Here is a 12,500-nt window from a genome sequence, read left to right on the forward strand (position 1 = left end):
ACACCTGAACTATAGAAACTATACATGGACCATAGAAACTACACCTGGACCACAGAAAGATCATATGGATCATAAAAACTGCACCTGGACCATAGAAAATATACATGGATCATAGAAGCTACACCTGAACTATAGAAACTATTCATGGACCATAAAAACTATAGCTAGCCCACAGAAACATCATCTGGGCCATAGAAACTACACCTGGACCATAGAACCATACATGGACCATAAAAACTACACCTGGTCCAGCCATTCTGGGTTTCTTCCCTGTCCTCTCTAACCCCAGCCAGTCAAGGCAGAGGTAGCCCTTCCTGAGCCTGGATCTGGTTCTGGTGGTTCTGGTTCTGCTGGAAGTTTCTTCTTGTTAAAAGGGATTTTTTTTCCCCTTCCTATTGTCATCCATGTTCTGCTCAGGATGTGAGTTGAGACAAAATTGAGACTTTTCTGACATTTTTTCATACTGATAAAACATGACCCACACCATCTAAGAGCCAATTAAAACCAGTCAGCTGATTTACGCTTTTAGGATTTGAATGATTTATTGAAAATCAAATTGATGTTTTCCATTATCTGATTAGTTTTTGGTGTGCAAAATAAAATAAAGTTAACAGCACAGTTTGCAAATTACTGACACATTTCATTGTCCTACTGTGTGAACCCAAGTGCACATAGACATCCAGCCAAATTACAATTAGGAGCCTAAAATTAGTGGGAACTTCTAAATACATATTTAATTCATTCTAGGAACTGCAATAGTACCCAAAAATATTCTAAAAGCTGATACAAGTATCAAAGAAAACTACTGTACATGTTTATGTTCTACTGAACATCACACCAACTAATGTTGCTTGACCTTAAGACTAATCCAAACTCAAATGTGAACATTGATGGGGGGAAAAGAGAATTTCTGAGAAAATGTCAGCCCGTTCTCCACCTAAAAAGCAAAGATACACGGTTACTCAGGCACACTTTACACACGGTTCTTGATCCTCTCTGCCAAATGTAAGCAATGATTGTATTTACCTCATTGGGGGCCTCTAACAGGCATAAATATTTGCTCGTGACTAAACTAGTGACTCATGACTTTTTAAAAAGGCTTTTAATGTGCAGCCCTCCCGTACACTAAACATGACTTAAAAGAATGAGCACAGTCCGTTATTAGTGTTAAAATACACAACAGGTGGCTTGTTAGGGGGAAAAAAACTAGCAGGCTTTCCTTGGGAAGTATTACTGTTGCGGCTGAAAGAAAAAAGCAGGGGAATTACGAATCAATAAATGTCATAAAAATGTAATATTTTTGTTTAGTTTGCTCATATGTTAACATTACTTTTCTGTAAATGGTGGACTATGAGGGAAGCCCTCTCAAAGAGCAAAGGTAACCACAAAAGTGAGGTTTACAATAAAAATTCAGAAGCGTGGGGTAATAACTCACTTGCAGGAAAGATGATTTACGCCGTGGTAGAAGTAACAGTCGCCGCCATTCACACAGTAGGCCTTCTGTGTGTCATTGCATTTTCTGGCGTGGCCTGAGCCTGGAGATAGCGTTGTGGTTACTGTTTTAAAAACAAAGGGAAAAACACACTAATTAAAGCAAATTGATCCATCTGTAAAGTTGTTTTCTTTCACTTAATAGCAACTACAAGGTGAATATAAGCCAAAACATCAACAGATCATAATACATTTAGTAAATATACACTTGGAGAGAAGTCTTTTTGGATGGGATGCTCCTATGTCTACAAGTATTTGGTGATTTACTCATATTATACCCTTTTATCTCCAAAAGGACTCAGTTTTCCACCCTCAGATGTAATTGTGTCTCTAAGCAGTGTTGACACTATCTGAAGAGTTTCGATGAGGAAAGATAAATATTTTCCTGAAATAACGTAGGAGTTGTTTATGCTCTGACTCACTTCCTTGGAATGGCTTAAAATGTCATGTATCAGAACTTAATCCGAATCTGAAAAGATGCAACGTGTCGGGATGAAGTCTGCTCATCAAACCGTGGGGGCAGTCGGGATATTTGCAGAGAAAAGTACATTGTGGCAAGATCGGGCTTCAGGAAGCACAAGTGGGCTTCACTTGTCAGATGCTGGCCTGTGGTCGGACCAACAAACCACCTGTTTGTTGTTAGGGACACAAAGCGTCTTACACCTGCAGTATACATTTGCACCTAGATACTAGTGTCGTACAAAATGTTGCAACAAGAAACTGCCTGAGGAATTTATTGAACTAGGCCTGCATAGCAAGCTGTGTGCCTCCACAATATTTCACAACACATAGCCTACTCTCCTGTGTTTCAGAGCAACTTTCACTTCTGGTTGAAAAATTGTTGCTTTTTGATTAAAGGCATTCATTCAACCCTTATTCATACAGGTTAGTCTCTTTGAGCCTCGAGGACTCATTTACAAGAGAGACCGGTTTTTAACAAACAGTGATGACAACAGTAGACAAATGTAGGCATAACTCTTCTTTGGGTAAAAATACAACTAGCCTGTTGGTTTAAAAATAACTGGCTAATTCCTCTGCTAGTTAATTTAATAAAGCTAACAATTCACACATTTTTAAATTTAGTAGCAGTAAACCCTTTTATGGTCAACAAAGTCTAACCAATACTACAGTTAGCTAGGCTAAGACAAAATGTTCCTCTGCTAGTTAGCATAGCAATGCTAACAGTTATTATCAGTCCATCTCTTTTTGTTCTTCATTTAACATTTGTGTTTAAAATGTTAGTTTGTTTATTAAAAAGCAAATGTTTTTGACTACAACTACAGCTAATTAAATGTTGGCTAAGACAAATATACTATGTCCTTTGCTAAATAGCATAAGAGCGCTAACAATTCACATCAGTCCAGCTCTTTTATTTAACCTTCATTTTATTATTTAGTCATTTTTATGATCGTTTATTTCACCAGGCAAATCCCACTGAGATCACAAATCTCTTTTGTAAGGGTTGCCTGAACCTGAAGGCAGCCTAATGCATGTTTTATGTCTTTTTAAAAATTTTATTTTTATTAAAAAGCCAATGTCTTTGACTAAAACTACAGTTAACTTATTTTTTTTAATTTGACCTTTATAATTGCTGCAAGGCAAAAATAGTATTTCCTGGTGTTTGTTTTAATAAATAGCTAAATTCTTCTTTGTCTAAAACTTAAACTAGTCATTTGTTGTTGGCTAAATAATCAGCTAAAAATCACATTATTTGACCCTTTTTCAATCAATTGTTAAATGGTTAAACAATTAACAACTCATTCTTCTGTTATTTTGTTTTTAAATAAACGCAAACTTCTTTAGCTAGAAGTACAGCAAGTTATTCTTAGCTAGTTTCTCTCATTAACAAAATAAACCAACCACAGTAAGTCAGTCAACCCAACAAATTTTTGTCTTAAGTTGTGAAAAATGTGCATTTATCTCCAACTTACAAAGTTCAAGCAGAAAACTTAAGGAAGCAAATCACTGCAGTATGAATACAAACTAACTCGCCACCAAACATGGCAGTATTATTTTTGGAGAGAATCGCCGTGTTCTTTTCCAGCTTCAACATCACAGTCCAGACCACACCAGTAGACATTATAAATTCAAAAAGACTAATAAAATTCAAAGCCGGTTGAAGACGACGAGATGAACTGATTTGGGATTTACGGCTGACGGCTCATTTTGTAGAGTTGAAATTTCAAACATCTTAACGCTCGCTGTCATAGTGTAGCTAAAACACAATAGCGTTGAACGGCACGGCGTCTACACGTTCACCTTCCTATGTTAGAGAAAAATTAAATCTGGCTTTGTATCTAACCAGCCCGACTTCATCTGCACGTGACTTCGTGCTCGGTGCACTGGAAACACCTGATATAAAGATCAGAGAAAACTGACCAGGCATTGCACAAACCTCCCACGCTCAAAATAGAAAGCTTTTTCAGAGTTTAGCTGTAAAATATGCAGGAAAAAACTGTGAAATGGTAACAAAACAAGCTGGATGAGACTCCAGTAGAACAGAAGCCTATCCTAGAATCACAGAAATGTCCTGAGGTGATAATCCTCCGATAGTGGTGGACACACCAAACAAGCCCTTAAACCCCTTCCATATTCACCTGGCTAAAACCAACACTGGGAGAAAACTGTATGGTTACCGCTAAACTAAACTTGCGTGGTTTTTATAAAGATTTTCAGCCTACTTTACACCGTTACAATAAACTGTAGCGTATAACTCTGAACTAGTGAAAACAATCCACTGTTCCTGAGTTCAGCTGGCATCCAGTCTGTGATAAAAGTCCCAGTTCTCTTACGGTTCTCCTCCCTTTTCCTGCGGTCCTCCCTTTTCTCCCTCGTGTTCTCCTTCTACTCCCTAAAAACAGACACTGCGATGTGTTAACACCGATGAGTGACAAAAAGTCCTGGTTTCAACACATCTTTAACAAAACGTTCAGAAATCCCCAATCATGAAATACCACCCAACCATGAAACCATGACCCAGACATGACGATAGATGGGGTGTTGGTCCGGTAAAGCTGCAACCTTAAATTAAAACTTTGCTAAAGGCCAGTTAAATGTCTATATGGACGATGACATGCCCTGAGATTTGTTTAGGGGTTACAGCTTCATGAGGGCAGGGCAAAAATTTATAGTTTATTTATTTATTTATTTTTTTGCTAAATTTCTCTCAGCTTTTGCAAATCCACCCAAATGTCCAGGCAGCAACAACAGATCTGATGGATTTTAAGATTTATTCCAGATTCGTAAAACATCCATTAACTCACTGGTTAATGCTTATATAGGCAAAAATAAACATGAAAGAATAAATGTTTTGTATTGATTAAAAGGCTGTTCTTTGTTATGTTCTTATTAGAAACTGCATACGTAATAATAACAGAAGAAAAACGACTCTAAGTTTGGTTCAAAGTATAATAAAGGTGATCTTTTCAACGTTCTGACATTTTTTATTGAAGCTCCACATCTGCAGGTAGTTTGTCAGGTTGTAAAACTGCAATTCGTTGCAACATTTTGGAGCAATCTGCAAAAATAAACTTGCTGGCATTTAAATAAATGAAAGTTGTTCTCGTGGTTGTGCAACATTCCTCCAAAATCTGAAAGAGACGCAGCGTTTTTTCGGACGAAATGTGTTTTAAATTATTGACTTTCCTCAAACAAAGGACTCAGAATATGATGTCTGGTGAAAATCTTCTCCACTTTGGGTTCATAACACCAAACAGATCCCTTTGTACGGTAACGCACACAGCGGAGGGAACACCACTGTCTTGACGCACTTGGGTCCACAAACAACACTGGGAACAGTTTATGTGCAGAAAACAGTAAAATTAAATTTATCTTGATAGATAAAACTGAGTCAAGTTGCTCTTTTTGTTGATGAAATTTGAATTTCTTTGTACTTTAACACGAGAAAACACAGAACCAAAAGAGAACGAAACAAGAGCTTCACTTTGTTTATAACTTTATAACTTGCACCGCTCCCCTCAGGCAGAAGGTTGTAGAGCATTAAGTGTAGAACTACTAAACTGAGGAACAGCTTCTACCCTGAAGCTGTTAGACTCATGAATCTCTAACCAGAAAATTCACTGTAAGGAAAAAAAAAAGAGAAAAATCACTGTAATGCCACTTTAATTGGTGATATGTGACTTATCCATGCTGCTGATCTCATGCTGCTGATTATCTCATGCTGCTGATTATCTCATGCTGCTGTATTCATTGATACCCATCTACTCACCACAGACTCATGTTCGGGCTGCTGTTTAATAGACCGTGTTATTTACATAATTAGTGTTTATCATATAGCTTAGATCTTTTAGCGTATTGTTTGGCGTTCGTTTAGAGTATATCAGTGTATATCTTAGATCCTTATATACTGTTTCTTTGTATACTTTATATTTTTGCTATTTTTGGACGTAACTGGGACCTTGACTACACAGTTTCGTTCCACCTCCTGTACCACATGTGATGGTATTGACCATAAAGAACCTTGAACTTGGAGATGAATTTGTTCTGTTTGGCCCCATCCACGGTTCCTTTAGGCTCCAGAACATGATTACTTTGGATTAAAGAGAAAACAAACCTAAAGATGAACAAGAGCAGAGCAGCAGAGCATCTCATCTACAGCTGTGTGATGTTTCTGTGAATTTAAAACAGCAGCGCGATTAAAATTAATTCAACTTTTGACCAAACTGTGGAGACATGAGTCCACATTTCAGTAATATCTCCAAGCAGACCATTAACCCGATAGGTGCAGTTTTCACTGTTTAAGTCCTTGTCTCAGACTTTTCCCTGATTATTTTTATTCATATTTTTGTCCAAAGTTTTAGCACAGTGTGTTCAAACAAATGTCAAAAAGCAGCTCTGCTCTTTTCAACATTTGGAAACACTTCAATTAACAACAAGAAAGCTGAGTTTATGGTCTGCTTCAGTGACTGGAACAAGAAAACGGTGCGTTAGCTGGTTTATAATTGTGTGTGTGTGTTTCATGTTAAATTGCCTTCAGTGGCATTAGAGTTACATCAGACCAGTGTTTGTCCTCTGAGGACGGCTCAGTTTAAATCCTCCTCTCAGGATCGTCCACACATCGGTCTGACATCATGTAGCTGAATGTGATTATCAAAGCTGTGAAGAACGGTCCGAGGCTGCAGGGTTCTGGTTCTACCTGATGAGGAAACGTCGGCTCTTAGGAATGTAAAGATTAAATACAGTCAATCAGCGTTTATTAACCAGAGCAGGCATGTGTTCAGGGTGTACAGTTAGATTTTTGTTTTCTTTCAGGGTCTAAAATAATAAAAAACTACAATTAAAAAGTGTTTTTTTTTAATTATACTGATGTCGTGTTTAGGCCATAATCAGAAATCACCTTCTAATATGTGGCATGCCTACATTGCTTTTTTTTTTTTTTTAACAGTTGGATTATTTAATAGAAAGCATCAGATTTATAGTTTGTCCTCTTCATCAATATAACATTTTTCTGCATCACATTTAATTAAATTTTATTTATATTTGTTGACTTAATCAGGGAAACCAGCTTTTAAATTTTACTTTTAAATTGTTATGTTTTACTTGCATATACTGGACTGTTTGGATTGTATTATACTACATACATTTTAACAACTAACTGTTCAAAAACAATGTTTCTAATGTTCTAACTTTACCAAATACAGCTAAAGTAAATGATAAACGCACGCTGAACTAAAACTCGGGATTCAGGTGGATAAGACAGCCTGACCAGGAGGACCTGGGAGGGGGTCAGATGGTTGATGGTGTGGCCAGTGCCCCCTTGGCTCCCCCTTGGTGACGCCTCTGCAGCCTGGCACACTTCAGACAAAAAAAAAAAATCCTATTGCCACAAAAAAGCAGTGTAGCATAGTAAAAGTTTATAAAATACTGCGCTGAATTTGTTTTAGACAAATTCCGTTCTTTAATTTTGATATTCTTTACTATGAACGTGTACATTTTCACATTTCATGAACCAGTTGGGAGTTTCCTTTGCTTTGCATTTGTTGCTGCTCGCCTCCCGTCGAGTTCAGGTGAAAAGTTTGGACGCTTCAGACAAACTCCTCACCCTACAAGGAGATCAGCTGCTCCATTAACCCGAATTCGAGTCAGGGTTTGTTTTCATGCACTCGTGCAGCCAAGGTCTGGTTAGGTTCGCTCGGTTTTTTTAACCTTGCGTTTCAGTTTTCCCCAGCGCTGTCGCCCGGGGGGCTGAATATGAGTTGAAGGGAGCTGAGGAGAGGTTTCCTCTGGGTTGCAGAGAGCCGCAGTGTTTAGCTATCAGCTCTTGCCACTGACTTTGATTAATCCTTCATGGCCCAGGAACTGAAAAAGAAAATCTGGGGGTGCAAGCAGAACCATCTGGAAACCTTCATAAACATGCCTGTCTTTCCACGCTCTCCAAAGGATTCTAGGAAAATCGTAAAAATGAAAAGAGAGGTCCCTTTTGCACTCTCCCCCTCTCATGAGGCTCCCTCTTGCACATGCAAACAGGAGAGAGCTCGTATCTGAGGCCGAGCCCTGCACCTCAGACCCAGCCCAGAACTCTGAGCTGTGTAATGAAATACGCGTTCAATTTGGGCCCAGCAGAAACACTCACATGTCCTCCTAATTGATGACAAATGTTGATCATTTTCTTCAGCTCGGCTTAATCTTTTTCACTTCTGTAAGGAAGTGAAAAACTAGAGCTGCTGGACAAAAACTTGAAGCACCAGAAAGAATCAGATTCTGAGCAGCTATTAAACATCCATCAGGGTTTTGAAGTGTTTTTTTTTTTTATTATTGCTCTTAAAAAACAACGTTAGCAGGATAGAGTGGATAAATCAGGAGACCATTCAGATCCTCTGCTTGGACTTACAAGGTTTCAGCTGCAAAAACAAAGGGGGTGCAAATCTTTTTTTAATCAGATCATGTAAATCCTTATCACAATTAAAACAAAGAGAAGAGTGAGGCCATAAAAACCAGCGAGGGGGAAGTAATAAACGTCTGAGGTTCACAGAGGAAGACGCTCCGCCACCCAGACAGGCTTCACCATGGCTCAGTTTTATGAAGCAGAACATCCACACCTCCATACCTGCACACACACACACACACACACACACACACACACACACACACACACACACACACATGCCTAACCTCTGTCCACCTCCTCTCGTTACAGCCAAGTCCGAGACCCTTTATCTGACGTCCAGCTCACGTCATGGGCGTTCTTGCTACACGTGTAAACATGGCTTTAATCTCCTTTCTGCTCCCGTGCAGAAGTTCGCCTGTCGGAGGGTGGAAGGAGTGAATAAGATGGACGGATAAGGCGCGGCACAAAGGAGCCAACTATGAAGGAAAAGGAGAAAAGATGTTGACAGCTGCGTGTGATGTGGTTGCGGAGAGTGTGCAGTGAGGTTTAAGAGCCGTGAAAGGAAAGGAAAAAGCTCGAATTAAAGGTGGTGTAACAGCTGGAGATAAATAGGTCTGGACCTCGTTGCACGTGATGCAAGACAGATGATTCAGGGGAGTCAAACTCACCTGCAAAACATATTTCAGACGGAGGGCCAGATGCAGTCGATTAATGACCTCCTGTCAGATACCTCACATCTTTTCTTGGTTGCAGGTTCTTCAACAAGAGATATACTGGTCTCAGTTGACATTCTGACGCTTTTACAGCATCAAAATCAAAGGTTATGGAAATATTCCGTAATATAATATATTATAAAATAATATGATTATTAACTTGGCTGACTATCATGAGAAGTCTGCACTAAAAATAAGTGACAAAAGTATTTTACTTTTAAAATATCATCTTGGGGGCCAGATAAGACAGTAACAAGGGCCCTATTCAGCCCCCGGGCCTTGAGTTGGACACATGTGCACTAGATGGAAAAGAAACGAAGACTTTGATCAACTGCTGGCTGAGTGTTTATGTCCGTTAACTAAATATCTCCTGAACCACTAGACTCATTTTAATGAAACTAGCAAACAGCGATTATTTGATAAACATTCAAAACGTTCATTCAGTCAACCTTTATTTAGACAGGTAAATCCCATTGAGCCTCGAGGACTCATTTACAAGAGAGACCTGATTTCAACAAAGAATAATGACAACAATGGACAACAGCGACACCAACAGACAAAAAGGCATACAGTTTTTTTTTTTTTTAAATAAGATGGCAAAAAAAGTAACAAAAAAAAAACAGCTAGTTTATAAGGCGAATGTAGAAAACTAAAAACAGGAACATGTCTGCATGTCTGGCTGACAGAACCAGCTGACCTTAGAAAACACAAAAAATGGCTGAAATTCAGTCTGTTTCACAGATATGGAGCTAAACGTTGGTCTCCTTGTAGCTGAAAGTCCTTCACAACACAAAATACAAGAACTGCTTGGTGTGTTAAATCTTTGACATTAACAGTTAGAGTCAACTCTGTTAGCAAAATATCCTGTGAATCACTAGGTGTATTTCAGAAATGAAATATTCCATGCATCTCTACAACTGATTGACCTTTGGAGGCCACAGCTAACTGACATGAGTCCAAACAAGACGTTCAATCAATCAGTCAAACAGATACTGAGCTGGAATTTCATGTTAGAACCGAGAGTTTTTCACAACACTCAGAGACTGAGACTGGGCCAGTGGGGAACCTTCAGGGCCTTCGACGCCCTCAGAGAAGGCCTAAGAATTCTGCACATGTGAAATGTAATTTAAGAATAATATCAGTATAGTTCTTCTAATATTTTGCTAATTCCTCATATTTTCTGTAAACTACTTTGCAGTTGGGTAAGAACTTAATTTTATTTAAATTCCTGAAAATCCAGTTAGCCAATCAGATTCTTTTAAATTTCTGTCTCCAGGCAGAAACTGAAGGAGCTCTGATTGGTCAGGACTTCACTGTCAGCAGAGAAGGCTGAGCTGAGTCAGAAGCCCCGCATCAATCAAAATGCTGATTTAAAGTGGGTGGGACCAGAAGGACTTCAGGAAGGCCTTGCAAAGCTTTTTTTTTTTTTTTTTTGACCATGTTAAGCTTTGAAATGCATCAATTTGGAACATGTTAATTTGAAAATCTACACTAGCATTGTAGTTGCTCAAAAAAAAGGTTAAATAACACATTTATCTTAGATTTAATTGGTAACTAAATTGTCTCTAGGTGTCAGTGAAAGAGTGAATGTTTGTCTCGTTTGTCTCTACGTGTGTCTGTGATGGACTGGAGACTTGTCCAGGGTGTCCCCCGCCTCTTGCACAGTGACTGCTGGACATGGGCACCAGTGACCCCCATGATTCATAAAGGAAAAAGCAGGTAAAGATAATGGATGATTATACTGATAATTTTTAGGGGTGACCTGATACCATTTTTTATAAAACTGAGTACGAGTACAAGTACTTCAGTTTGTGTACTCGTCGATACCAAGTACTTACTGAATTAGAACATAAGCATTACACAATGACTTAAAAACACATTTATTTTATTTAGAACAAGATGGCTCTCCTTGCTTAAGAGTACTACAGTCTGAGAGTAAGCTAAGGTGGAGTGTTTAAAATATCCAACTACTCTACCCTGACAGAAACCACTTCAGCTACACTCCTCTGAGCTAAAAGACCCTCGTTAACAGCCAGCTGGAGGGTGTGAGTGACACACGGGAGGCTGGGGAGGCCAGATTCACTCAGCACCTTTATCATGATTTTAACATTGTCTCTGAGCACAACATGAACAGAACTTTTGGGAATATTTCACGTCTGAAGCATTTCGTCAAACGCACCTGCGATGGCGCTGCTAGTGTGTGACCCCGGAGCTGCTTTGCCTGTAACACGGCTCTCTGGAGGGTCAACCCTTCAGCAGTCCACTGCACTAATAATTAGGGATGCACAATATTAGATTTCTGGCCGATATCCGATATGCCAATATGTTACAACTTATTTGGCCGATAACCAACACCGATATTTTTTTCCCTAGACCTACTTACAGAGACTACAGCTTTCTCTGCTGTGGAATGAAAATACTACATTATTCTGCATGGTCTTTGTCAATTTGACCTGCTACCAAATGCAGATGCCAAAAAGGGGGATGAAAATGATGTAACACTTCAACTTGGATTATGTTTAATGTCAAATTTATTCACGACATTTACTCTCTAACACAATGACAACATTTGAACAGTGTAAATTTGTAAATTTTCACAAATCTAAATTCAACGGCGTGCGTGTTGTCAATGTGCTGGCGCTGCAGGTATCCTTGTCACTGGGGTGTCGTACAAAAACAGCATCTATTTTATATATATATATATATATTAGGGACGCACCGATCCACTTTTTTTTTTTACTTCCGATCCGATCCCAATACCTAACTCTGGATATCGGCCGATACTGATCCAGTTCCGATATCATGATCATCATTGATTTTATATGAGGCTGTAATAATTTCCTCTCAAGTACAATTTGTACAAATATATGCATGCATGTCCAAAAAGACAACTTGAGGTAAGTTTTATTAATGTTGGATAACTTTTAAACTTAGAATTAAATTCCGCTAACACAAAACATGTTTCTTTTTATTCCTAGTTTTAAAGTGAATATTAAAGTGATTAATTTAAGTGATTGTCTGAAGTTATTTTATATTTTTGTTAAATAAGGGGCAGATAAAATATTTTTTTATTCTTCCTGCACTCTTTTCATTCAATGTTTACTTTTTGGTGATTTTTTTTAAAAATTTTGTTTCATTTAAATGAATGAATAAATGAATTAAATTAAATAAAATGGTAAATGGCCTCAAACACCTGCTAAGTTCATGGCATAAACCAACAGACATGTTCCAGTTTTTAGTATTTTACATCATTTTAAAATGTAGCTGTTTATGTTTTTAATATATATAATTTTCAAATCATATGTTTTTTTATGATTGTCTACTGTTGTACTGATAAATATCTCCTGGAGGGTAAACTATATCTTGGATGCAAGTATCAAGCTGTGAAATCCTTCATTTTCTACAACTGATAGTGGTTGGTCATGAATCATGATAAAGTTTAGCAACTT

General features: G+C 38.3%; 1 protein-coding gene across 1 annotated transcript in view; it reads right to left on the bottom strand.

Moving 5' to 3' along the window:
- Nucleotides 1-12,500, bottom strand: part of LOC119420592 (pro-neuregulin-2, membrane-bound isoform) — a gene marked incomplete at its 3' end in the record, with an annotated part of 75,097 nt that overhangs the window by 11,749 nt on the left and 50,848 nt on the right. The window contains 1 exon segment of the mRNA XM_037688009.1: nt 1,436-1,556. Coding sequence (XP_037543937.1) covers nt 1,436-1,556 — 121 coding nt within the window.

The sequence above is a fragment of the Nematolebias whitei genome, chromosome 14 (genome assembly GCF_014905685.2).
Source record: "Nematolebias whitei isolate Nwh7 chromosome 14, NemWhi1, whole genome shotgun sequence".
NCBI classification, from domain to species: domain Eukaryota; kingdom Metazoa; phylum Chordata; class Actinopteri; order Cyprinodontiformes; family Rivulidae; genus Nematolebias; species Nematolebias whitei.